At 37.0% G+C, this 27150-nt stretch overlaps 1 protein-coding gene and 1 long non-coding RNA gene across 5 annotated transcripts in view; both read left to right on the top strand.

Annotated features, from left to right (window-relative positions):
- The window catches only part of LOC123869008 (cadherin-99C), a 175002-nt gene that overhangs the window by 141726 nt on the left and 6126 nt on the right, over positions 1-27150 (top strand). For 3 of the 4 annotated variants that reach the window (XM_045911728.1, XM_045911730.1, XM_045911726.1), the window contains 22 exons: positions 1312-1397; positions 6513-6578; positions 7105-7283; positions 7955-8077; positions 8702-8941; positions 9543-9692; positions 14649-14867; positions 15584-15778; positions 16258-16395; positions 16860-17009; positions 17494-17608; positions 18560-18762; positions 19292-19432; positions 19931-20054; positions 20382-20542; positions 21147-21320; positions 21950-22159; positions 22339-22587; positions 23119-23214; positions 24112-24265; positions 25061-25353; positions 26016-26240. In XM_045911728.1, coding sequence (XP_045767684.1) covers positions 1316-1397; positions 6513-6578; positions 7105-7283; positions 7955-8077; positions 8702-8941; positions 9543-9692; positions 14649-14867; positions 15584-15778; positions 16258-16395; positions 16860-17009; positions 17494-17608; positions 18560-18762; positions 19292-19432; positions 19931-20054; positions 20382-20542; positions 21147-21320; positions 21950-22159; positions 22339-22587; positions 23119-23214; positions 24112-24265; positions 25061-25353; positions 26016-26240 — 3687 coding nt within the window. In that variant the 5' untranslated portion in view covers positions 1312-1315. Of the gene's footprint in view, positions 1-828; positions 900-1311; positions 1398-6512; positions 6579-7104; positions 7284-7954; positions 8078-8701; positions 8942-9542; positions 9693-14648; positions 14868-15583; positions 15779-16257; positions 16396-16859; positions 17010-17493; positions 17609-18559; positions 18763-19291; positions 19433-19930; positions 20055-20381; positions 20543-21146; positions 21321-21949; positions 22160-22338; positions 22588-23118; positions 23215-24111; positions 24266-25060; positions 25354-26015; positions 26241-27150 lie in introns of those variants that run through there. The other variant, XM_045911729.1, reaches the window with a different exon arrangement.
- On the top strand, positions 8132-8385 carry LOC123869017. The gene is made up of 2 exons (XR_006796800.1): positions 8132-8165; positions 8339-8385. It is a non-coding gene; the product is annotated as an uncharacterized LOC123869017 (long non-coding RNA).

Genomic DNA, 27150 nt, shown 5'->3' with positions numbered 1-27150 from the left:
CTGCCTAGCACTTCATTAGGATAACTGATAACTATTGTGAATATTGGACTAATAAAATTAATGACTATTAGGTATAATCATTCTTCTCTTCTTCGAAACTGTATTCAGAAGTAGATAGATAGAAAACTTTATTGCACACAAAACATGAAATAATCAAGACAAAACAAAGAAACTAAACACTAAGAACAATTGTACGCAAAGGCGGCCTTATTGCTTAGAGTAAGCTAAGTATTTTTATAATAGTTGTTATTTTTTGTCAGAAAAAGCTCGAAAATAATCTAAACAGGCGAAGTTAGTTCATATAACTTTGAATTTTAAAAGGATGCAGAAAAATTATTATTGGTTTTAAAATTATGACTGTAAGCACTGTTTGTAAGTAGTAATCCATACTTCCATACTAATATTATAAATGCGAAAGTGTGTCTGTCTGTCTATCTGTCTGCTAGCTTTTCACGGCTAAATAGTTTACCGATTTTGATGGGTACAGAATTAGCTTACATCCCGGGGACAGACAAGGGCAACTTTTTATCCCGGAAAAGCAATGAGTTCCCACGGGATTAAAATAAAACCTAAATCCACTCGGGCGGAGTCGCGGGTATCATCTAGTACATGATATGTTCTTATGTTTTAAGTACCTACTTAAATGAATATTTCCAAGAAAATGCTTCGCAAGTTTTTTCTTGTATGAGTATTGTGTATTAAGGTAAAGGTTTCATTTGTGTTCTCATATTCTGCTTACACCATAGAATGCATCGCCGCCGGGTGGCATCCGGACAGTTTCTCTTGTGAACTGTAATGATATAAGTGTGCTCAAATTATTATTATTAGTTACATTTATAAACGTTTTATTAATATTGTATTCAGTTGTACTTAGTAGAATAAAGGTCTTATCTGAAAAGGTATTCCCTTGTTTTTCTTATGTTTTAATATCGGTGTGGCGTTCAAGACTATAACGCATTCTTTTATTGCAGTTTTTAAAACTCAAAACTCGAAATCATTTATTCAAATTACTATTGTACTTCCTTTTGATGGTGAGAATTATTAGATTTGTAAGATATAGTGGTGATGGTTAATTACGTAAACTTAAAACTCAACGGGTTCCAAACGCGCCCAGGTCTGAGAAGCAAGCCGCAAGAAACACAGCACAGTTTGGTGTACCCACTCGAGGGTCTGCTTTTCGGTATACTTGGAACATTTCGCTCTTTGTGGAGCATCCGTTGAGATCCGATGAGATATAACCAAAGACTATTTAGTAATAGGTACTTTCTAGTATTACTGTATTTTTTTTAATGTAGTTTTTTTTTGTTACAGTGAGATGGCGCGGTGGGGCGCGCTTATCCAGCACACAACGATTTGGCTTCTCGTGTCTCTATTGCCGATAGCATGGGCAACTCCAGGTTAGTACTACACCACAGTCATATCATAAAATTATATGTCCCCTCAGGGCAGAGGGCACTACTATCTGCAGCCCGTCTATCGAATGTTATGCTTCGTAAGATAGTCCTTCATCAAAGTGTTGTTTGCTTCCGTGTTGGGTACACAGTGTTGGTAGATTTCTACAGTTCTATATCCAATTGAATATATTATATACTTACACTTCATTACACTTGAGAAATTTTGGACGATTTAAAAAAGCTCGGGGAAGCGTAATTTAAAAAAAAAAAATGAGATCGACGATTGCGTCTGTCTGTTGAGTCTGTGATTTTCTTGCGTCTGGCTCAAGTCGGAAAATCACTGACATACTCGTAGGTACAGGTCGAATTACTAATTTCACATAGTGTACAAGTTTAAGTTTTATTATTATTTATTTTATTTTATCACCAACCTGGAAAAAACGGTCATCACATAACTTAAAACAATTTTATGTACAACCTACTTATTCACCTACGTCAGCTCTCTATTTAACTACTGAATCTTGTTTAAAGAAGCCATAGAGAGCTTAGTACCTCGCTTACCATTATCTAAAAGCTGATCCTAACATTCCTGTTACCAGCTATCTGACTAATTAATTGTCGAATGGCCCGGCTAATGATCGCGAACACGCAATTTGCTATCGGGCTCAATACAGCCTCCAAAACAAGTGGATTTACCTCTTAATTGGTGCCTAAACCCCTAGACTATTACGTATTACTTGTCAAGTCTACCTAAAAGTAATCATAATAATCAAGAATAAGCCTGCTAGAGACGAAAATAATACAAGTGCAAATTAAAAATTTATAACACCCCCGACAAGTGAAGGTTACAGTAAGTAGAAAAGAGCTGATAACTTTTAAACGGCCGACCCGATATTCTTGGATTATAGCTAAGAACACTCTCGATCAAGCCAACTTTCAAACAAAAAAAAAAAAAAAAAAAACTAAATTAATATCGGTTCAATAGTCTAGGAGCTACGATGCCACAGACAGATACACAGATACACACGTCAAACTTATAACACCCCTCTTTTTGGGTCCGGGGTTAATGATGTAAAAACGCATTTTTCAATATTCAAACTTCCACAATAAATTGCGCTATTGAAATTGAAATAATATTATTTTTTGGATGCATGGTATGACGTCCCCCTTAATGTGATACGCTGTCGTAGAATTTTATGATGCGACGTCACACCGCAAGTGTTGTCAAAGAGCCAAAAATGAGTGTGAAGTTAGTAGTGAAATTCGAACGCATCGGCCGCATCGGAGCAATGCTGATGACGTTAGTAGAGAGTAGAGACGCACATTCGACGGAAACAAATCCAGAGAGAAGGAATAAGACGTTAGTAGAGGTCGGTGCTGAAGTAACCTTTGTCCACACATTTTAACAGCGCGCTCGATACTGCTGACGTCGTTTGCATTTTGAGTTTTGAACTAATAAAGCAGCTGCCTGACTAATTATGTTTCTACGTATTTCCTATCGATGTGCAACAAACTGGTTTCATTAGAAGGGCAATAATGCGAATATTGTTAAACCACTAAAACAATGCATTAGGCACATTCTTGTTTAGCGTAGTAGCACACGCCGGGTATGCTAGTGGCTAATAATTCGCTATCGAGCTTGATACAGCCTCCAAAACAAGTAGCTAACTAGCTACACCTCTTAATTGGCACTGAAACCTTTTAAGTTATGACTTATGATATGACATATTAGTCAGCATGCCTAAAGTGGAAAAACTGGCGATCTACGGTTGTGGAAAAAAATGATCATTTTTTGCTCGCTTTGCTGCTTTTGATGTTCTAGATTCATGAAATTCATTTGGCAGAATTCGTTAGTTCAATATGTACTTCATCACCACTTTGAATTGACGAATCCATAGTATTTTTTTATGCTTGAAAATAAGTACTTAATTCACATCAATGTCACGTGAGTGATCTACTTAATTAAGTCGAAGACCATCGAGACTTTCCAGTTTTGCTTAAACTTTTAGTTATCATTTTTATTTATTCTGATATGCCTTAGTCTTAGCCCATGTGGACAAAGGCTTTCCTTTCAATAATCCATTCATTTCAGTCTATTGATAGTTGGGACTAGTCTTTCATAAATGCGTCGAGTTAGTTACGCTACTTCGATCTGCATAATTGTTATTAATTTTTAGTTGTCACAAACGAAATTAAAACAACTTTTAATCATTAAGTGCCTCATTAATTAATGCCATTGAAAATTAGTATCTATTTTTCATTCCATATACAGACATGACTCCTCTTTTGAAATGGATTTGGTACAGATATACTTTTAATTAACAGTTTCCCAGGCGCGCCTTTACCGCATTCTACATCTGTGTGTATCTATAAAAGTTTAGTACCCACTACTGATTTATGTTGTCACTTATGTAACAAATTTAACACAGTAGTCGCTATAAAACAAATGGTAAACGAGCACAGGTGCCGGCAAGTAAATGTATGACTATTATGTTTTCTTTAAATTGGCTCATTTGTGCAACACATTCTGCAATACAACATTCAATACTTCAACGAATATTTTGCTTGACGGGACACTAAACAAACTCCCAAGAAGAAAAGAAGTGCAATATTTTCAACCTCCGACCCAAAAAGAGGGGTATTATAAGTTTGACGTGTGTATCTCTGACTGTGGCATCGTAGCTCCTAAACTAATGAACCGATTTTAATTTAGTTTGTTTTTGTTTGAAAGGTGGCTTGATCGAGAGCGTTCTTAGCTATAATCCAAGAAAATCGGTTCAGCCGTTTTAAAGTTATCAGCTCTTTTCTAGTTATTACTGTAACCTTCACTTGTCGAGGGTGTTATAAATTTTTTATTTATACTTGTGATTATTGTAAATATGTTCTTCCACCTTGGTAGGTATCATACATACATACATATAACCCGGTCACGTTCTGTTCATCATATCAAAGTTTAGCTGTATATAATTTAATTGTAGACTACAAAAAGTCTTCTAAAATAACAGTCGATCTCCTTATTTCTTATTACAGCCGCCAACCGCCGAGTGTATTGCGTTCTTTTCAGTAGTAAGGGTATTTCGAATCAGTGGTAAATTCAGTTGTCGATTCAAAAGCACTTATAAAAGTTTATTTGAATAAAAAAATCTTGCAATTTCTATTGGCCTTGCTATTTCTGGGACTAACTGAGATTCTTTTCAGTTGAGACTTCTCAGAGAGATCTCGGTGATTAGTCATAGAAACTTAGAAAGTGATGTGAACACATAATCCAATAAATAACATCTAATTTCTGTGACCAATCGTGATACAAAGTCCTGATACATCTCGGCTATTACATATAGAAAGTGATGATATGACCACACAATCCGATAAATAACTGCTTACAACAAGTTTTACAATAGAAACTGAGATATAGAATAGATCTGCAGATTCTTCTTATATTGTATTCTATAACATTCCTTATTAATCCTCCGTCCAGAAAAGATCTTGATTTTATTTTTGAATTCAGTTTTCATTTTATTTTAGTTGACCAGCTTTTGTAAAATAATCAAATTATTCTAATGAATAGTTTAGTCATCTTATATTATAATCTTTAAGTTAAGGGCTTGCATTATCGCCCTTAACATACCGGCTACTTCACCGACATTTTTTTATTTTATCCTTAAGTAGTATTAACTTACCGTGCTTTTTATACTCTTAAGAGGCTTGAAGCACTTCCTATATCTAGATTTATCACGCAGCATTCCATATGTACATTATCGTCTGTGTTGTTGAAAGTCCTTTATTTATTAGCTGTAACAAATCCTTTGATAAGTAGTTTCCCTTAAACTTGTACAATAAATACACGAGGATTATTCTAAGTTAACAATTTATTATTCTAATTCATATTATCTATATCACGTTGTTTATTGTCTTTAATATTATAATTTATATCTACTTATGCAATAGTAGCTGGAATCCTGCTTGCTACAAAAACCTCTACAAGAAAACTAGAAAAGAGCTGATAACTTTCAGACGGCTGAACCGATTTTCTTCGATTATAGCTAAGAACACTCTCAATCAAGCCACCTTTCAAACAAAACAAACTAAATTAAAATCGGTTCATTCGTTTAGGAGCTATGATGCCACAGACAGATACACACGTCAACTTATAACACCCCTCTTTTTGGGTCGGGGGTTAATAAATAAACTGTAAGCAGCGCATAGAAAGTAACTATAATAGGTTCCCATTCAATCATTACGAAAAATTTAACTATCCTAGGTGGATACTAACCTAACTAGTAAGTACATAGTATGATACATAATACAATCTTTTATACTTGCATTCGCAAAAAGCACATTTGACAGAACCCCTTATTTGGTAATCCTTAAAAGATCACATAAAAACACGGAAACGTAATTAACTTAGGTATTTATGGAACAAAATCCGATTGCGAGTTGCAGTTCTGTGTAATTAAAATAAATTGTGCCGATAAAAGCAAAGTAAAGCCTCAATTAGCAAGAACTAACGAAGCCGGGGAAAATATCGTAGAATTCAAATGCGTGTTTACTTGCTATATGGTGCTATTTACAGAATCATTGTTGGATATCATTTTATCGGTTATAAACACCTTTGCAAAAGAACGGGCGGTTTTGATTTTTTTTGTTTATTTGACAATGATTTACTACTAAAGACTTTTCAAGTTACTGGTATGAAATAACTCGATAGAACAAGTGTAAATTAAAAAGTGTATAACACCCTCGACAAGTGAAGGTTACAGTAACTAGAAGAGCTGATAACTTTCAAACGGCTGAACCGATTTTCTTGGACTATAGCTAACAACACTTTCGATCAAGCCACCTTTCAAACAAAAAACTAAATTAAAATCGGTTCATTAGTTTAGGCCAAACTTATTACATTAACGACTTTTTGGGTCGGGGGTTAATAATAAATCATTTGTAATGGCAGGGGATCGTACAGTTTATTTGTGTAGGAGCCTGTTTTCTTTTGGAAGGTGGTGTAGTACAGCTTGCTACTCTGTTGGTTTAGTGGCTAGTTTATTTAGCTATGACCCAAGAGGTCCTGGTGCAGGTCAAATGAAATGAATGAGATAATCTAAGTTTATGATATTTCTGTTACAGGACCGTGCGAAGTAGAGACTGGGCAGTCCAGCATCATAGTCGACATAGAAGAGAGTCGAGGGGATCGTAAGTATTTTTTATTAACTAGATAATGCCCCCAATTAAGTCCTGGATTAGCTTTTTAAAAATACCGGCGGAGGTCATTGATTTTCCGGGATAAAAAGATTTTTGGTACCTACATCCCCGGGATGCAAGCTATTTCGTCTATCAAGCTTTTCGTCAAAATCAGTCAAGCTGGTGAGCCGTGAAAAGGATAGGATACATAGACTGACAGACCGACAAATAGGATACACTCTCAAAATAGTCCTATTTCAATGTATATCTACTAATACTATTTTAATAGTGTGTCCATTTGTCAGTCTGTCAGTCTATGTACCCTATCCTTTTAACAGTTCACCTGCTTGACTGATTTTGACGAAATACTTAGCCTTAAAATAAGTAACTTATTACAATTCAATTTGGAAATATCTAAATCCAAGAAATAACGAATGTCGAGTCCACAATGGTAGCAAGTCCTCTGAATTTGGAATAAGATTTCTATGACACCGTTGATTGATAGCAAAACTTCATGATACATCGTTATGATTTACAGAAGTCAACCAAACAACAGTACCAGAAGTGCTGCCGATAGTCGGCGAACCCGACGTGGACGTGGTGCTGTCGACTGTGTTTCCAAAAGGCCCTACTTTGTTCCAACTCGATGGGAAACGACTGCAGCTACTCCAGCCTCTGGACAGGGATGCTGACAACTTATCGCATATGGTATTCCAGGTAAAGTGATGCCTGATAATGGTACTGAAATAATAAAAAATATAGATTTGCGCTTTTTGTAAAGCCTTTTGTAGCATCATTATGACTTATCCAGGTTTACGAAATTAAAAAACTTGAGACTCAATCTACTTCCCATATTATAAATGCAAAAGTGTGTTTGTTTGTCCTTCAATCATGCCGCAATGAAGTAACGGATCGACGTGCATATGAAGCCCTGGAGAACACAGGCTACGTTTTAATCCAGAAAATCAAAGAGGGAGGTTTCCTCCGCGATGCAAACTATCTCTGTATCTTTCTTTAAGATTGGTTAAAAAGATGTGCTGTGAAACTGAGTCTGAACACTTTTGCTTTTGTAATATTTGTATGGATTAGAAAGATACATTACTTCAGTGGGAATTGAAACTTTACTTCTTTATTGAACTTTGGTAACTATGCAATTACATAAAGTATTGTCACTAACTGTACATAATTTATACATATTATAATAATAACCATAAAACATTTTAAAAGAGTAATTTGTCATACAACACCCATTATCTTTTCAACGTACAACCGAACTGAATTGCCAATCAAAATTTGTTAGCGCGTATCACGTCGTATTAATACGAGAATCGCCTGAAGCTAATGCCTGTAATAATAGGATCAATATTAATGAGCTATTTCGTCCGCAGCTGGTCTGTCAAGTGAAAGCGACGAAAAAGCGACGGACGATACCCGTGATTGTGAGAGTGTCGGACATTAATGATAATGCCCCCGTGTTCCAAGGCACGCCCTATGAAGCCGCTATATCTGAGGTAAGACATTCCATCGAAAATAGTTAAATCTATTAAATATAATCAAGAATTTTATGTAGATAACGGGTATCATACCACGATTAATTTGGTGGAATTATGCAAACCAGGACATCATCGTACGAAATCCAAAGTTAATAATGACGTTTTGACTTGTGAGTGTATTTTGCGAGACAGCTCGTGAAGTTCCAGCGAAAAAACAAGAAACTGGGTGAATCGGAATTGCCCATGATAGCTCGAATTTCATCTCTCTCAGCACTGCAGTCCCGTCGTGACCACGACTCGTGCAACTGAGTCGAAATATCGGTAGTCAAAATCACCAAATTAATCGTTAGCCCGTTATCATAGAAAGATACTAAGAATTTGGAAGCTAAACTTACGTAGGTACTAAGAATATTTCTGATATTTAAAGGTACTGATACTTTATATCAAAGGCTATTCAAAGGCTATTAATACATACAATGTTAAAATAGAAGTAGGGTAACCTAGCCTTTTGGTAATTTACCAACATTTGATAGCACTACATTTAACAACGTGTTTCAAAAGATTGTTCACAATATAACTTTGTAGACTTCGTTAGACAAATTGGTCGTAACATAAAATTAATTGAAAATGTAACTCTTTCAGCTGGTGCCAATCGGTACTACAATATTCGACGGAATTCGAGCGGTGGACATCGATGCTGGTGTCAACGGTCTCTCCGAATATTTTGTGATACCAGGAGACAATAGCACGTTGGATGAAGCCAAAGCGGTAGACGGCTACGGGTACTTCACCATACCCGTACCTCACCAGGGGCAAGTCACTGTCAACAGGAGTTTGGATTACGAACGCACGCAGAAATATCTAGTCACTATTGTCGCTTCTGTAAGTATTCCTCGTAGATAATGATTGCTGAGGCTTAGTATAAGACCACAGATTACGGTATTGATTTTGCATCTCACCAACGTTGCTTGAATTCAAGCGGCGAAACACTTCAGCGTCACAGCAAAATAGACTTTATTTTCCTTCTTTTTCTTGTCTTGTTTGGTGGCTTTTTGTAGTGCCAGCCCAGCACAATGCACTTCGCCAATGTCGATTAGCTTGAGGGAGGTACATAGGAGATTGGTCGGTAAAAATGTGCCAATTTTCGGAGTAATCTTCTGTAATAGCAGGCTTTACATATTTGTTAGTAAATCACACTTTTCAAATCTCAAGTTTAAATCTACCGGGAACGTAACGAAATTATAATCGGTGCTACTGAATTTTTGACTTTATCTCAAGGAGTTCTAGGTTAATTTTGCTTTGACGCTATTATGTGTCGATTGCAATTTCTATCATCGTAGAGTCAGATGTAGAATCTCGTACTAAGTGCACTAACTAGTAGGTACTTTTGGGCAGCTACTTGAGGTTTCAAAGTGTCTCATAGTAGTTTCAGGAGTTAGTTATTTAGTAAAGTACCTACCATGCTTCACTTTTTCTGTTCTAGGATCGTGCACGTGATACAAAACGACGGTTGTCAAGTACTACAACGCTTACTGTGAACGTAAAGGACGACGATGACCAGGATCCTTCCTTTATTTACAAGGGTTGCACTATGCACGATGGCGCTTGCATCAATCCGGAATATACTAGTTATGTAAGTAACTGTTTATCAGTTTTATTTATTTTTAGTGCAGAGTAGATGAATAAATTTTATGAACTGGCTAGTAACTCTAGTTTAGAATAATAGCCGAATTTAGTAATACTTAACAGGGCTCTCTCCGTCACTTACTCCATACAATCGTAGTTCCCATTTCATTTGAATATTAAGCAACCAAAGTCCATGAAATTTTGCAGACATAGTCTAGAAACTAATATCTGTGTCTGTGGTGTTTTAGATTTTTCTAAAAATATGTAGTTTTAAAATTACAGGGGCTCAAAGATTTGTATTTTTCTTTAAAAAAAGGCCCAACTTTGTGCTCGTTTTTCTAGACAACGAAGCAATTTAATGAAATTTGGAAAAACCACAGACCTAGAAAATTTAATGAATATTATGTAGTAAAAAAATTATCGTTATATATTTTATATTGTTATAATTATGTGGGAACTACGAAAACCAGAAATTACACCCAGAAATCTTGAAAATTTCGTGCTGTCTCGATTTGTGCAAGCGGGGTGGTGAAGTGCGGGGGACGACACGTGAAACTGACAGAAACTGACAGTCTAAACACACGGGCCACATTTAGACTGCACCCAACTCCAAACTTGTCGATAGGTCTAACTAAATACACTGGTACATTTCAACTTGCGTTAGACGTATGCGTTACCTACTCAGACGTTGCCTGTAGATAAAAATATGTCTCATGTTTGCTGGCAATAGCGCATGCATCAAACCCTGCAAGTTGCAACTCTCTTGCAACCTATTCCTCACGCAATACGCACAGCTTTAATATTATAATTTTTGACAATGTATACTATATGTAATGCCATATCACAGGTCACTCTCTGATTTATTGCTAACAATTTACTTCCAAATGCAAAGAAATCTAAGTGTGTTGAATTCACACTGCCCAATACCAGGACCTTAAATGACATAAATTCATTGATAAATAATCATATGTTGAAAATAAAGGAGAACCCCGTGTTTCTCGGTATAATGTTAGATGCAAAGCTTCTATGGAACACCCACATATCAACACTAGATGGTAAACTCAGCTCTGCTGCTTACACTGTTAGAAAAATTCGACAGGTACTGACGTGGAAACTGCAAAAATTGTATATTTTGCCTATTTTCACAGTATTATGTCTTACGGACTCTTGCTATGAGATAAAGCGGTAGATATTGAGAAAAAAATGTATTACAGAAAAGGACAAGACGTGCAATTTATAATTTAAAACCGCGCGCTGCCATACAATAAAAATATAAGGAAATAAGTACCTTATCTATTATCTTATAGTAGCTTCTAAATATATTTACAACTAGTTAATGCCCGCAACTTCGCTCGCGTGGATTTAGGTTTTTAAAAATCCCGATCCTTTCATTTCCCAGAACAAAAGTTGTCTCTCCGTAATAGCCCGTCCCCGGGATGCAACTTGTTTCTGTATCACGTAAGAATATTTAAACGGATGATCCTTTTCAAATCCCGAGGGATCACCAGGATTTAGGAATGCAATTTCTTACAGCGTCAGGGTTGAGGTCAACGACAAAGTGTTTACTTGGTATAGATACCTTCAATATCAATTAATAATCGACACTTTTTAAATCCCATTAGCTTTAGTAGTCAGGTCCCCTGCAACATCAGGATTGAGGAGTTGGAATCCAAATTTTTTATTGAACAATGTCGCAAACTTTCTTTATCGATTAAAAAAACTACCCAAAATTACGCAGTTAGGTTACCTGCCAAATTTCATGGTTTTGAGTCAACGGGAAGTACCCTAGAGGTTTTCTTGACACACACGACAGACAGAGAGATAGACAGCAAAGTGATCCTATAAGAGTTCCGTTTTTCATTTTGAGGTACGAAACCCTAGAAAACGTAGGAACGGCATTCCGAACCAGTGGTAAATTTTTCTGACCATCCAAAAACACTTTGAAGTTTACCTAAAAGTTTACAGGAATAAAAATTTATCATTGTATTCCATTCCATTTCATTCTATTCCATTCTGTTCAAAGATAAATAGATATTAAAAAATATTTGTCACCGAAACAATAATTTACGATACATCAACCAATATCAATTTTACTGATGACAATCTGACTATTACCAAAGTGAACGACTACTATAATATCTATTATATACGACTAACATAATATGTATTATAAATTGTGTGCCGTTTGCATTCTCACTAGGTTCTCATTAAGTTTGTTTTATTTGGTTAAACTTTCTGGCATTTATATTGTTATGACGTTTAATTGGCAAACAGTCTGTTTATTGGCTGAAACTCAAAAATTCAGCCAATCACAACAAAGAAAATATTGTAATAATGATTGATGCAGCTTTCTGTAATTGAAAACAAAATATTTGACATTAACTTGAATGTGACAGTGTTTTCCGAATAGGGTTGCCAGAGGCCCCGTATTTTACTGGTTACCCCGTATTTCAGGATACAGAAACCTGTAATTATGAAAATAAAATACGGGGCAAATAAAACTAAATATTTTTAGGGTTCCGTAACTCAAAAGCAAAAAAGAACTCTTATAGGATCACTTCGTTGTCTGTCATTCTGTCAGTCTTTCCGTCTGTCCGTCTGTCCATCTATCCTTCTATCCGTCTGTCATGTGTTCATGAACAAATATTAGTATTTTCAATTTTCAAAGTAAGATAACTACATATATCAAGTGGGTTATCATATGAAAGGGCTTTACCTGTTCATTCTAAAACAGATTTTTATTTATTTTTATGCATATTTTTTTAATGCATAACAGTTTTTGATTTCTCGAGTAAAATGTCGGAAAAAATACCCGAATACGGAACCCTCGGTGCGTGGGTCTGACTCGCACTTGGCCGGTTTTTTACAAATTCAGCAGGAGCTGGCTGGCGAAATAAAACACTGACGTTATGTCCAGTAGAAAGAATATTTTCCTTTTGCGGCAATGCGTAGCCGAAACCCACTCGATATTGATCATGGTCGTAGCCAAGGCGGCGGGGCTTGGTTTGAGGATGTAAGCCTTTTTTTATACAAGTTAGCCCGTGACTTTAATCTTTTCTAGTGGTAAGTGATGATGCAGTCTTCTTGGCCGTTAGGGCCATACTAACCATATAACTAGCCATGACCGAAGCCTCCCACCAGACCAGAAATTTTGAAATGGCGACTGCGCCTGAGAAGCCGTCAAAAACCTAAGCCTAAAATAATACTTACATTATTTCTTGCATTTGCTTACCAATTTTTTTTTGGAAATATATCAAACATTTCGCGCTCACTTCACTCGCGCTTTGAATTTCTATTACTTGGTGTAAACCCCGCAATTTCGTTTGCATGAATTTAGATTTTTAAAAATTCCGTGGGGGATTTTCCGGCTAAAAAGCCGCCTAAAAAAAATGTCTGGGATGCAAGTTACCTCTGAATAGTAAGTACCAAAATTTTGGTAAAGAAGATGGGCCGTGAAAGGGTAACAAATAGATAGGCAAATAGATATACTGTCGTATTCGTAATATTAGTATGGATAGGAAGCTTTAAAAATAAAATCTTGCTATGGCTACACTCTTTTCCCTTTCACTTTAATTTTTTCTGTATTGAACCAAAAACACTTACGATCACTGCGCTCGCGCTTTTTTATTGTTGTATTTAATCTCACTGTCAAATTGAAAGGCGAAATTCCACTAACCAGGTAATTAGCCCATAAAGTTGAGCGAATGTTTTTTTCCTCATGACAGGATTCAGTTCTGGCCCTAATAAAACCTCTCCCGCAATCGATTCCTGGCTACGGCCATAGTATTGATACTGTGAAGGTGGAATTACAAATTAAATGTAATTTTAAGTTGAAATGAAAATATTGTATGCATGAAATGTATAACATTTTGCTTTACAACACTAAGAGTTTTTAAAAGCTATTTAAATAAATAAATCTTTTATTTAAAACCACATTGCAAACACAGTTCACCAATCAAGACACGGCAACATACGGAGAAAAAATACAAAACTTACAAATAAACTGAAATATCTGAATAGGCTTTCCATGCATTTCAGAGAGAACCACCGCCTATTTCTTCAAATACTTCAAATTTTCAAATTTCTTCAAATCTAAACCCCGTATTTTTGATGGTGGTAGCCTGTAAATCAAAAAGAGCCAGGTGGCAACCCTACTTCGACCTAGACAGAATGAAAAATTGTTTTCATTACTCGGTATGCCTACTGCCATAGTGTGACAGAAAGTGTGACGGTAGTTGTGACCTCTGATTGGCCGACTCTCTTTCACTATTTGCTAAAATTGATGATTGCAACAACAATTTTTTCTTTTTTGTAATCGAAAACAGAACACGGACGTCAAACAGGTTGACTAATTGCAATCATTTCTGACCGGCTAACATTGTTCCGCTAGTGGCTCAAACTCACTGTCGCAGCAAGAACATGGTAAATTCAGCCAATCACAGCAATTTGAAATTTGGTTATCACAAATGTACCGATCTAGGAACCGAGAATGCACGAACCAGGGCAGATAGAGATAAGAACAATAATATCATACGTAGGAAATCGACGGGGGATCGTTGACAACGATAGCCTTAAGTAAGTTATAACTGTACCTAATCATTGTTTAATGTGCTCTTCGAGAATGGAGGAGAAGTTGTTGGCAGAATTCAGGACTTTCTAAAGTCCGGTTACCCATTTAATGACCCATTTAAGTCATCGTTACAATCTTTGCTGTATAAGTAAACAATGAATATTAGACCCCCTTTATTGCACATGCAAATGCAATCATATCTTTGTCATACCAATAATGATGGATCATGACTGTCTTAGTGCAAACTAAACTGACTAATAGAAAGTGAGTATTCAGTCAAATGAATACGCTCACAAGACGTTTTGATCACTGCTTACATCCTTAACATTAGAAATTATGACCTAGACACACAGTAGAGATCAAATATTAATCCATAAAAAAAATAATTTTCAGGTAAACGGCGGAGTTCTAGCAGGTATTCTAACAATAGAGCCAGAAAAAATTCAAGCTGTGGATATGGATACGTTGGATGCTCGCATCAAATACAGCATAGAGAGCGGCGAACCGGAGTCCTGGGCTACATACTTCGATATAGATGAGAATACAGGGGCTGTTAGACAACTTGTACCTGTGGATACTAGTATAGCTAAGAAGTTCCAGTTGATAGTCAAGGTAAGGAAATGGAATCTAGCCTTATTCAATAATAGATCTGCTATGATGATCTGTAGTCATATTTAGATATTGTAAGCCTATACCATTCGAGTGAGACAATCGCAATCATCTCTGATTGGCTGAGAGTGCTGAAACTTACTTACTTTTATGCAAAAACATTGACTATAATTCAAAATTTAAAAAACCCCGACACATAACCTCTTAAGAAAACTAGAAAAGAGCTGATAACTTTCAAACGGATGAACCGATTATCTTTGATTATAGCTAAGAACACTCGACCAAGCTACTTTTCAAACAAAATAAACTAAATTCAAATCAGTTCATTCGTTTAGGAGCTACGATGCCACAGACAGATACACAGATACACACGTCAAACTTATAACACCCCTCTTTTTGGGTCGGGGATTAAAAATGCAATGTTGCAGCAAAAATACCATTAATTCGTGGAACATCGTTATTTACGTTGTTATCATCCCAGTTGAGTTTTGTCAAAGATCTTATCTGTTTCACTAATTTTCCGGTACGATGCCGCGTACAAACCGATATGGTATGGGTTTAATAAAACTGCTATACCCCTTCAAGTTAGCCCGCTTCCATCTTAGACTACATCATCACTTACCATCAAATGAGATCGCAGTCATGTAATTCATAACAGATTAAAAAGAGTTGATACTATAGTCTTAACAAAACTAACTAAAGTAATGTTAACATTACAGGCCGAAGAAATATCAGAAGCGAAACGTTTTACAACAGCGAAGTTAACCATCACTGTTCGCCCAGTGGACGCTAGCCCGCCCGTAGTAGAGGCATCGACAGACGAAGGCCAAGTGGAAGAGAACTCACCGAAGGGAACAAGGGTGCTCGATATACAAGGACATCCCATAAAATTGAGCGTTTCTGATCCCGATTTGGTAAGAATCTTAAATAACTAATTTGTACCATATTATAGAAAAGCTACCAACACTCACCAGTGCATATATTTATTATTTATATGTATTTACAAAACTTTACTGTACACACAAACATATATACAGATAGCAATATAAAATACAGAAGAAACTATACAAGAGGGTGCAAAGATGGCCTTATTGCTAGAGCAATACTATACGCAACGTAAAAAGGACAAACGCAAAGTCGAATAACTTCTATTGAAATATAGTGTGCCCGGTTGTTTCGGTAACGCTAATAATAAGGTTGCTTAATATAACGTACGCAGCGTCTAGATGTTGTGTTCATACGCACAGAAAAACCTCCTAATTTTTAATACTACCAAAGATTAAATTCAGGATTCGTTACATTAAGTTATTCTCAGAATTTAGAATATTTTCTTTAATTTTAAATACTTATATACTTTTCTGGCGAAAATGACGTAAAGGTAAAATGTTTCCAGGGCCCAGGAGATCCCGTACCAAAATATACGTTCGAGTTGACGACGAATTTCTTCGATATTGATAAAGATGGCTACCTCGTTGTGGCTGACGATACATTGGACCGTGACCCTCCGAATCCGGGCAAATTCAGGTTCCAAGTAAGTTCCAATTTCTGTGTAAAATCAAAATTTCTAGACATTTCTTGAAAAGAGTTAAAGGAACCTCCAATCGCTGTTCTGGATTCAACAAGCACTCCGCGTGATTTATAGAAAACAAAATAGTGGAATTATACATATTCTGAAAATATTTCGGAAAATAACCGTAGATGTGTAAATATTCCAGAAGGAAATCGTAAGTTTGTAAGCAAAGCCACATACATGTATGTTGTAAAATTTCGGTTTCTGATACACACCTTGATTCAGTAGGGTAACAGGTGGTTAAAGTTACGTTATGGCTACCTCTAAAATTGGACCACCAATAAAATGCCACAAAGAGGGTTGTACAAGTAAAAGTTAAGATAAATGGTCCAAAGTTTAATACCCAGACTTGCACAACTCATTTAGCTTTCAGCTGTTATGCAAGTGGACCTTAACCGGTTTTTTTTTGTTTTTGTTAATTTCAGGTAGTTGCTCGGGAAGTAAACGGCGGCGCGGCCTCAGCACCGTACTCCTTGCTAGTGAAGCTTCTGGACCAGAACGACAACGCGCCAGTTATACCAAAGACTCAGCCCATCACTGTACCTGCTAGTTTAGAGCCTACTGCTGTTTACAAGGTGATCATTTTTTCTTAAAAAAGTTTACTAACATTGGCGTTGCTTCAATTTTACCAGATACAAAAGCATATTAAAATTGTCTAGATACAGCTAAAACTATAAAATGATAAATAAAAAGTACCTTTCGACTAACTCTGTTTTCTTCCAATGCTCTCTTTTTCGACTCTGTCTTCAACTGGGCCAGAACGAAAACGTTACGAAAAATACCTGTAGGTGTGTTAATATTTCAAAAGATCGGCACTCTCACCTGGTGGTAAGTGATGATGCAGTCTAAGATGGAAGTGGGCCAACCTGGACGGGATATGGCAGTTTTTATTAAACCCTTTGGTTTCCACACGGCATCGTATCGGAACGCTAAAAAGCTTGGTGGCACGGCTTTGCCATTAAGGTGGTAACTAGCCACGGCCGAAGCCTCCCACCATACCTCACCAGCACCAGAGATACTCGTAATCATTGACTTGCTGAAGTAATATTTGTATTCCAGGTGGAAGCGACGGACATAGACGAGGGTGAGAATGCGCGCATTTCGTACAGCATCTACCACGTGTCTAACAACGGAGGCAATAAGTTCACTATTGACCCCACCACTGGTGTGATATGTGAGTTGCACCTGGCACCGTTTTAAGCACTTACGTTCGCGTCACGAAAGTTGACACTGTTCAATAATCTAATTCCGCAAATTTTACTGCAATCGTCAATGTCTGCACGCGTACGTAGTCGAAGATCGATAAATATGTACGATTTCTCGTTTCTAATCATAAATTATGGAATGCCTTTCTGGCTTGTAATCCGGTAATATTTGAGATGTAGACATACTAAAAGTGAAGTGGTTTTTCAACTTTAGTGATGCGTGCTTTACCAATACCATTAAGTAAAGTAATTATATTCAGAAAAGATCAACGTGACATCAATAATTATAATTTTGTTATTTGAATTACAATATAATGAAGAAGTTGCTATTTTTAAAGGCGTACCTTGGACTACTTAGAAACAAATTGAAGAGTAAATTATGAGTATGTATGGTATACGAATTTATCGCAATTTACGTTTGTGCGTTTTTAATCACTTAAAAAATCGCATGTCTCTTTCTGCACAAGTTAAATCACTTAAATCGGTTAATATTGGAATTTCTTTCGCATGATTTACGCATGGTTTGTTATTTTTTCGTGTGTTTTGTTAAGGTTCAAATTTATTGGCTAAAGGTGGAAGCATATTAATAAAGAGCAACGCGACGCGCGGTGGCGCGGCTGAAATTTAAATCAAATGGCAATATTCTCTATGACCACCTCGCATTGCCAACCAGATGCCAGATGTTGGCAATACGAACAAAGAAAATAATATCGCGATTTGATTTTAATTTTGACTTAGATTTTACTTATCTACCCATATAAAGATAAATAGATAAGTAAGCTTTCACCTTCTTTTTCGGATTGCGAAATTGTTTTTAGTAAGTATATTTTGTAGGAATCAATCTATCTAATCGATCCATATTCTGCCTAGAATTTCGCAGTTGTTTGTACTAAGCCCTGACCTACTTTTTTCTTCTCTAGCAAGTACAGGCCGTCTACAAGCGGGCGAACAATACAGCGTCACAATCAGAGCAACAGACGCCAAGGGGTTGAGTTCTCAAGGGATAGTAGAGTTAATGGTAGCGCCAGGCCCCAACACGCGACCCCCACAGTTCTCCTCGAGGGATTACTACGCGCCGGTATCAGAGGGCGCTGCGATCAATTCCACGGTTACCACTGTTACTGTAAGTTTCATTTTTTCTATAGTTTTGTAACAGTTATTGTCGTTGAATTCGCCGTCGGATTCGCAAGGAATAGTAGAACTACGTGACCGCCACAGTTCTTTTCAAGGGATTAATTACTAAGTGCCGCGATCAATTTCACAATTATCACTGTTACGGTAAGATAAATTTTTGTGGTATAAAAAGTGTCCTAGATCTTCCTAGGAATAAATAGAGATAACCTCCTTAAGTAGTTATCTACTTTCTTGTGCGTAGTCTGTGCCACTGCGCGCATTTGTGCACACGCACAAGTGTATGAATTTGTCTTCACTTTTAAAATACTTTGAGTTTTGCCTATCTGGAGTTTTACAATAGCTTTGTTTGTGGTCTCCGTGATGATAGGTGTTATTATTTATGAGTCAGTCAGTTTATCGTTTTGTACTTAGATAAGAAAAAGAAGAGGTCTCATAAGACAGTTTTTTTTATCTTCTTTAGTTTAAACGTTCCCATACTGTCCCAGATAAATATTACATACCGTATACCTTTGTTACAGGCCAAAGATCCAGAAAACGAGCCTGTGACATATTCCATCGCATCAGGGAACGATCTTCGTCAATTCGCCATCGGCTCCAACACCGGCATCATTACAGTCATAAGGCACCTTGACAGAGAAGTCCTCACGAGATATCAGCTGGTAAGTTATCAAATACGAGTATATGTGCTCGGAGTTTCCCTACATGACTAAATCGAAATAAGGAGATTCGTGGAAAATCCAAAATAACCGACAATAGCTCAACGGGTTGCAAAGCTGAAGTGGAAATGGACGAGGTTCATAGTTTGATATGGATATGAAAGGATGGTCTTGTACGGGAGCATGTGATGTGAACAAAATGTTGCTCTTGAAATAATTGAAAAAACTTTGCTAGCGCGATTGAGGATCTATGGCGAGAGGTTAAACGGTGGCGACATCTAGTTTCAGTACGTGAGACCGCCTCAGTACCAATGCGCAGGCCCATCTTATCCACTGTCGGCCAGTGTACACACCAACATAAAGGCATTTTTACCATGTTTCTTGTAGAAAAGGATGGCTTTATTTTTAGTTGTATAAAAGTTTACTTTAAGTTTCTCTAAAACAGAATTAGAAACATTATTATGCTTGAGCAAGGTTAACTAAATGTGGTCTATTTCACAGATGATCAGAGCCGAGGATCCGGGCAAGTTGTCGACGACTGCCACCGTCAATATCAAAGTTACCGATATCAACGATAATAATCCAAAGTTCGATGAAGATTCCTATATGTTCCATGTCAAAGAAGGTAATTTATCAGTTACAAATACATATAGATCCATACTAACATTATAAATGCAAAAGTGTGTCTGTCTGTCTGCTAGCTTTTCACGGCATGATACTTAACCAATTTTAATAAAGTTTCGTACAGAAGAAGCTTGCATCCCGGAAATTTACATAATATGCAACTTTTTTCCGGAAAATCAAAGAGTTCCCACGGGATTTTTAAAAAACCTAGTACACGCGGACGAAGTCGCGGGCATCATTTCGTAATAAATATCTGAATTGAAGCTAGTCCTGATAGCTTTTCATAATTCAATTAATTAATAGTATACTATCCATTGTTACGTTGTAGGTATATCAGGCGAATTCGTGGGCTACGTCCACGCGACGGACATAGACGAGGGAGTGAACGCAATGGTCACTTACAGCATTCCCACCCACCTTCCCTTCAGCATCGACAACGCGACCGGCATGATAAGCACCAACACTGAGCTGGACTATGAGGATACTAAGGTATGTTGCAGGTTCTTACATTGCATATAAAGGCGAAAGTTTGTCGATATGTGCGTATGTTTGTTCCTCTTTCACGCAAAAACTACTAGACGGATTTGGCTGAAAAGAATGGAGATAGTTTATGCCCTGGATCAACACGTAGGCTACTTTTTATCCCGGAAAATCAAAGAGTTCCTACAGGATTTTTAAAAATATATCCACGCGAACGAAGTTGCGGGCATCAGTTAGTAAAATATGAAAATTTAAATGTTATTTCCATAGTGTGTTTGTGCAAGCAATGTAGGATTGTGATTTCATGTGTATATATGAAATTTACATTCAATGTTCAGAAACGATGATTATCATTATTCCCAAAACAAGTTAGCCCTTGACTGCAATCTCACCCAAAAAGAAGTGATGATGCAGTCTAGATGAAAGCAGGCTAACTTGGAAGGGATGTGGTACCCGGTGGTGGTGGCCTACCGCAATGCCAAATCGCTTGGCGGCGCGGCTTTGCCGGTAGGGTGATAACTAGCCTCGGCCGAAGTCTCCCACCAGATAATTAAATATGATGCCTGTGTTTGTTCCTTGATATTGAAATAATAAGTAAAATATCGTTTTGCAGGACTACGCGTTTGTGGTAACGGCAACAGATGGAGCGATAGACAAGCGGTTGGGCACCGCATCGGTCACCGTGCAAGTGGAAGATGTACCGGACGAGCCGCCCATATTCGCGAAGACGCTATACTCCGTGCATGTGCCTGAAAATGCACCCAACTACCCTGTTGTTAAAGTGCTTGTAAGTTACAGTTAATATAATCTATCTAAGTACATTTTTCATAGATAAAGAATTAGTTCTTTATGCATAAAAATAAATAAAAATCTATTTTAGAATGTAAAGGTAAAGCCTTTTCATATGATACCCCACTCGGTATAGTTATCTTCCTTTGAAAATTGATAAGAAAAAATACTAATTTATTTGCTCATGGACACATTTTAATTATTTTTTTTGTAATGTAAATTCACGGTTTTCAGAATTTTTTCTTTACTTTTGCTATTATAAATCCTACCTTACATACCTGTCAAATTTCATGATTCTAGGCCAACGGGAAGTACCCTATGGGTTTCTTGACAGACACGACGGACAGTCAGACAGACAACAAAGTGATCCTATAAGTATAAGGGTTCCGTTTTCCCTTTTGAGGTACGGGCCCCTAAAAATGAACTGATTAACGTATCAAGGTACCTTTTCAAAATTCATGTGGGAGGAGAGAATACTTTGGGAAGTAAACTTTCTCGGTGGTTCTACCTTGACATTTTTTTTTCAATTAACAGTAAAATGCTAAAAGTAGTTTTGTATGTGATTTGGTGGTCTTTGCCACGTACAAACACCAATTTTTTCCGTAATACTATAAACTAATTTTTCAGGCGGACGACCCAGACACGATGCCCGAAATCACGTACACAATAATCAAGGGAGACACCGATCTCTTCTCAATAGACCGCAAGTCTGGCTTGATAAGGACACTACAACCGTTAGACAGAGAGACCAGCGCACGGTACGAGTTGGTTGTTGGTACTGAGGAGAATAACCAGCAGGGCAGCAAAGCTACTACTACTGTGGAAGTACTGGTTGATGTGAGTTTGTTTGGTACTGATTAAACGTTCTCTTTGAAGCCTTAGGTAGATTATCCGTTTCACTCCTCCGAGGTTTAATTTAATTATACACCCTAAAAGTCCTTAAAATGTTCAAGTTTCAATATATAGTTCTAACCTCTGTCTAGTTTAACAAATAAATTCTATTATAACCTTTTCAGGACAAAAACGACAACGCACCGATCTTCACCTCGGCCGTACGCCCCGTAACAGTAGAAGACACGTCTTCAATCGGCAGTTTGGTAGAGACCGTAGTAGCAATGGACGCGGACGCCACGGCGCCTAACAACCGCATCAGATACGCGTTGGCTGGAAGGGGGAAAGCTTCCAAATACTTCCATGTGGAGCCTGATACTGGAGCTGTCAAAGTTAGGGACGATCTGAGGAAGGAAACTGACAGCGAATATACTGTAAGTGTAGTACATATTTTTTTAATGCAGATACAAGTTAGCCCTTGACTGCAATCTCACCTGGTGGTAAATGATGAGGCAGTCTAAGATGGAAGCGGGCTAACCTAGAAAGTGTTTGACAGTTTTTATATTACATAGTTAAGACACCAATATTATCTGCTCTTTAATTGAAAGTATTACAAGAACACTTAAAGCTAGCCTTATCTTATTACTGTACAAATCATATCCGCGTGGAATGCTAGTAACAATACTGGCTGCATTTTCGTGCTAGACAACCAGTCTGATCCTTTGCGTAAAAAATGAAGTCCCTTTTCTCTCCCATAATTTATTACATGTTTTATAGTTTATACATAGTTTAAATGTTGAAAATAATTTTTTTAGTCATCCAAATCTTGATTTTATGCAGTAGTTTGAAAGCGATTTTTTTTTAATTTAATTATTATTAAGCGTAGATTGCCAATAATTGTGAGCTTGGCAGTACTGAATAAGCAAGGATTTCTTAGGTTATGATAACATTTATTATCCTTTTAGGTGGACATTCAAGCATACGATCAAGGCGACCCTGTAATGTCTTCAGTGATGAGTCTTACAGTTTACGTGAGCCATTCAGCTACGGTACCTCCTGATGTAAGTAACCTTAACTTTTACAATTAAGGAGGTTTTATTCTTTTTAACCGACTTCGAAAACAGGAGGAGGTTCTCAAATCATCGGAATCTTTTTTTTTGTGTATGTTCCCCGATTACTCAAAGACCCGTGGATCGATTTGGAAACTCTGTAATTTGCGATCACTGTAATAGCTTAGTAAACAGTAGGGTTTTAACTGGGCATAGCATATTATAGTACAGTGGGGCCACTAAAAATTATGAAATAATAAAAAAAAATCAAAAGAAAAATAAAACCAACTTCAAAAACAACAAACACTAAAAACTAAAAAATAGTGTTTGTGGTTTTTGAAGTCGGTTTTATATTTCTTTTGAATTTTTTTTTATTAACAGAGTAATAACAGAGTATGTAGTTTATAGACGCATACGGTTATGTATGTGTATACGAGAAAGTTCTCGCCCCTCCATTCTAATATTATGAATGCGAAAATGTTTCTGTATGTCTGCTAACTTTTCATGGCCCAACATCCGGTTTTTGATGATTTGATGAAAGGTACAGACTTAGCTTGCACCACGGGGAAGGACAGCCTACTTTTTATCCTGGAAAATCAAGGAGTTCTCACGGGATTCTTAAAGACCCATCCGTTTAACCGATTTATATGAAAGGTACAGAGGTAGCTCGCGTTCTGTCTTTAATATAGGGAAGAACGATCAGCGACTATGAAATCGGATCATGGTATCTTTGGGAGATAACAGTTAGAAAAGACAATACGCAGTGACACTTTCAGCTTTTATAAAATAACGAAAGTCTGGCCCTCGGGTTCTTTGTCCAAAAGGTAAATCGTACTTTTGACATGACATAGAGCAAATATAGAGAGTCCTTTTTCAAAATTTATGCATTACATTATATCTTTTTGCCAGGTGCGTCTTGGGTTCCCCGATACAGTGTATACAGAACACGTGGCAGAAAACTCCCAAAACGGAACTCTTGTGAGAACATTGCCTATCTGGAACAAGAGCAAACATTCCAGAGACACTCCTCTTAAGTGTCTACTCACTGATACCACGAAGAAAGGTAAAGTATTTATTCCTTTTTTTTTTTCTCTCGTCTGGCTTTACAAAGATTAGCCAATGTCAAGTTTATAGTAATTTGTAACAAGTTAATTAAACTATACAAGTATGGACCCCGTCTGTGCCGGTGCTCGCCGACATACGCACGGCACCCCCTTAGAGCGCTTTCCAGTCAGTTTTAACAAAAAAAAAAACACTCCAAAAAGGCAGAGCACGCTCGCCAGCTAACACCAACACAGACGAAGTCCCGTATTTATTCCTGTATTTTATATTACCTGAAGGTTTAGTACGAGTTTGCATATCTCGACAAAGTTGATAGATTTCGACCATTCTAACGTCAGAGTAAAATGTTAAACCTTAACTCTCTTCTTTCAAAATCTGATGTTCTTCGTACAATTAGGATCCAGCATTCCAAGCGAATAACTGAACCAAAATTTATAGTACTGAATAAACGACTTTAAAGCAATCATATTTAGTTCCATTTTACTCTTGCTGTTATAGTTTGTGTCACAATGTTAAGCTTTGGAACTTTGGAAGTCGGCTTTTTAAAGATTCTTTATTTGAATACTACAATTTTTAGGCGTATTCTACATAAAGCTTACCGAAGAAAGGGACTGCGCAATCTATGTACCTCAACGGTTCATTAGATTACGAGACTCCATACAGGGTCTAATAAACCCCGAAGGCATCTACTTTAACATATTCATACGTGTCAAAATAATTTTTTCTTTTAAACTGTAGTGGCTTATGAAGTCGGGTTTTTAAAGAAGAATCTTTATTTTAATTCTACAATTTTCAGGCATATTCTACGTAAAGCTTACCGAAGAAAGGGACTGCGCAATCTACCTCAACGGTTCATTAGACTACGAGACGCTCACCGAATACTCGCTAGAAGTCCAACTTGAGTCCATACAGGGTCTAATAAACCCCGAAGGGAACAAAGCAGTGATCAAAGTCCACGTAACAGACGTGAATGATAACGCACCAGTGTTTATATTCCCCGAGCAATCGACGATAGTTGGGGCTAAAGGGAAATACTTCGCAATCGCAACCAAGGAAATGCCTTTGGGTGCTAATGTGTTGCAAGTGAAGGTAAGATTTTAAACCCTATCTAATTATACTTATCAACTATTATAGTACCATCTTTAACTTTAACCCAGTATCTTACGTCATCATCATCACCCACCACCGGCCCGCTATTCTGGGTCTCTCAGAATGAGACGGGCTTAGTCCATCACACCAGTTAAGAGTGGATTAGCAAACTTTACACACCTTTGACAACATAGAGAACTCTCAGACATGCCGGTTTCTTTTCGACGTTTTCCTTCACTGCTAAGGCAATTGATATTAAATTGCTCAAAGCGCTTAGGAAACGGTAATCTTAACCACAAAGATAGCCTCGTGGTTAATACTTCCGGCTTCGGCTGTGTATAAGAGTTTTCGCGTTAGAAAGAGAGGCATTTATTAATGCTTTGCTGTAGTGCAGTGTGAGCTGAAGTGCATTTTATTACATCGTAGCGTCGTAATAGAATCGCTATTTATTTAAACGTCTTTGTGGAGTTACTTTTCTATAGGTACCTGAAAGGTACTATTCTATGCTACAACTCTAGTCCCCACGGGATCTAATAAATCTCGAAGCGAGAAAAACAGTGATCGAAATCAGTTATCCTAAAATTATTTGTTTTTACATTTTCTTAAATATTGTACCTGCTCAAATTCATCTAATAATACTATCTGTCTCTCTTCAATTCTAGGCAAAAGACAAAGATAGCGGCGATTTCGGTAGAATAGAGTACCGTAAAAACGCTTGGACCAAAGCAGCTGACGAGTATTTTACACTAGATGCAGACACTGGAGTCATTAGTAACGTCAAAACATTCGAGAATGTTCCCAAAGATGTTCTACCTTTCAAGTTCAATGTGATGGCAAGGGACAACCCTAAAGGAGAAGATTATAAGACGGCCAGAGCTGCTGTTGTGGTAAGTAATACATAAAGACTAAAGTTAGTCCACATGTTTGATATAACCCTAGAAATATACTGTTAAAGTATAGCTTCTTGACGGATATTTTGACGATTGGGGACCTAATTGGCAAAAAATTAACGAAAGAATAAACCTGGCGATGAAACACCGCTCATCGGCAGCTCGTATTGGTTCCCATATTATGACTCACTAGCTTATGCCTGCGACTTCGTCCGCGTGGACTACAAACCAATTTTTTCAAAAATCCTTTCTTAGCGAATGTCTACTTCTAATTATACCTGGTCATCTGCATTCCAAATTTCAGCCCGATATTTTCAGTAGTTTGAGCTGTGCGTTGACAGATTATTCAGTCAGTTAGTCAGTCAATCACCTTTTCCTTTCTTTTAGATAAGTGAATTATTTTTCAAATAAAATAATCGATTATAAAGATAGGTATTCATTAGTTATCTAGGTACCAGTGCAGTTATGATGTTATTTCTTTATTAGTATACCTTATCAGGTTCATTCACATTTGAAATAATAAATTTTAAAAAAAGTCTTTAAATTAAACGGTTCATTTATCACTTGGTAAGATAATTAAAAAAATATATGTTTGGTTGTCGATAAATAACCGGTTCCATATAAATTGAATGATACTGCAATTAAGTAGTTTTGATTTGATTGATTGCGTAAATGTTTTTTTGTGTTCTAAATAAACGTGTTTGGAATTACGAACATTTAGTTTCATTGTCAGATAAATACTCTGTATGAATTTGTATGAAGACAATGTTTCCTAACTTATGTTTTTGTCCCTTGCTAGCTATAATATTGGTACCTTAAAAAGACGTATCAATAGGCACTTTCTGGGTAGGCGCGCTCCAACTTAAGCTGCATCATCTCCTGTTTGGTGTAACTACAGCCAAGCGCA

Source organism: Maniola jurtina, chromosome 10 (genome assembly GCF_905333055.1).
Source record: "Maniola jurtina chromosome 10, ilManJurt1.1, whole genome shotgun sequence".
NCBI lineage: Eukaryota > Metazoa > Arthropoda > Insecta > Lepidoptera > Nymphalidae > Maniola > Maniola jurtina.
Note: the sequence above shows the minus strand (reverse complement) of the source record. Positions and strands in the feature narration are given on the sequence as shown.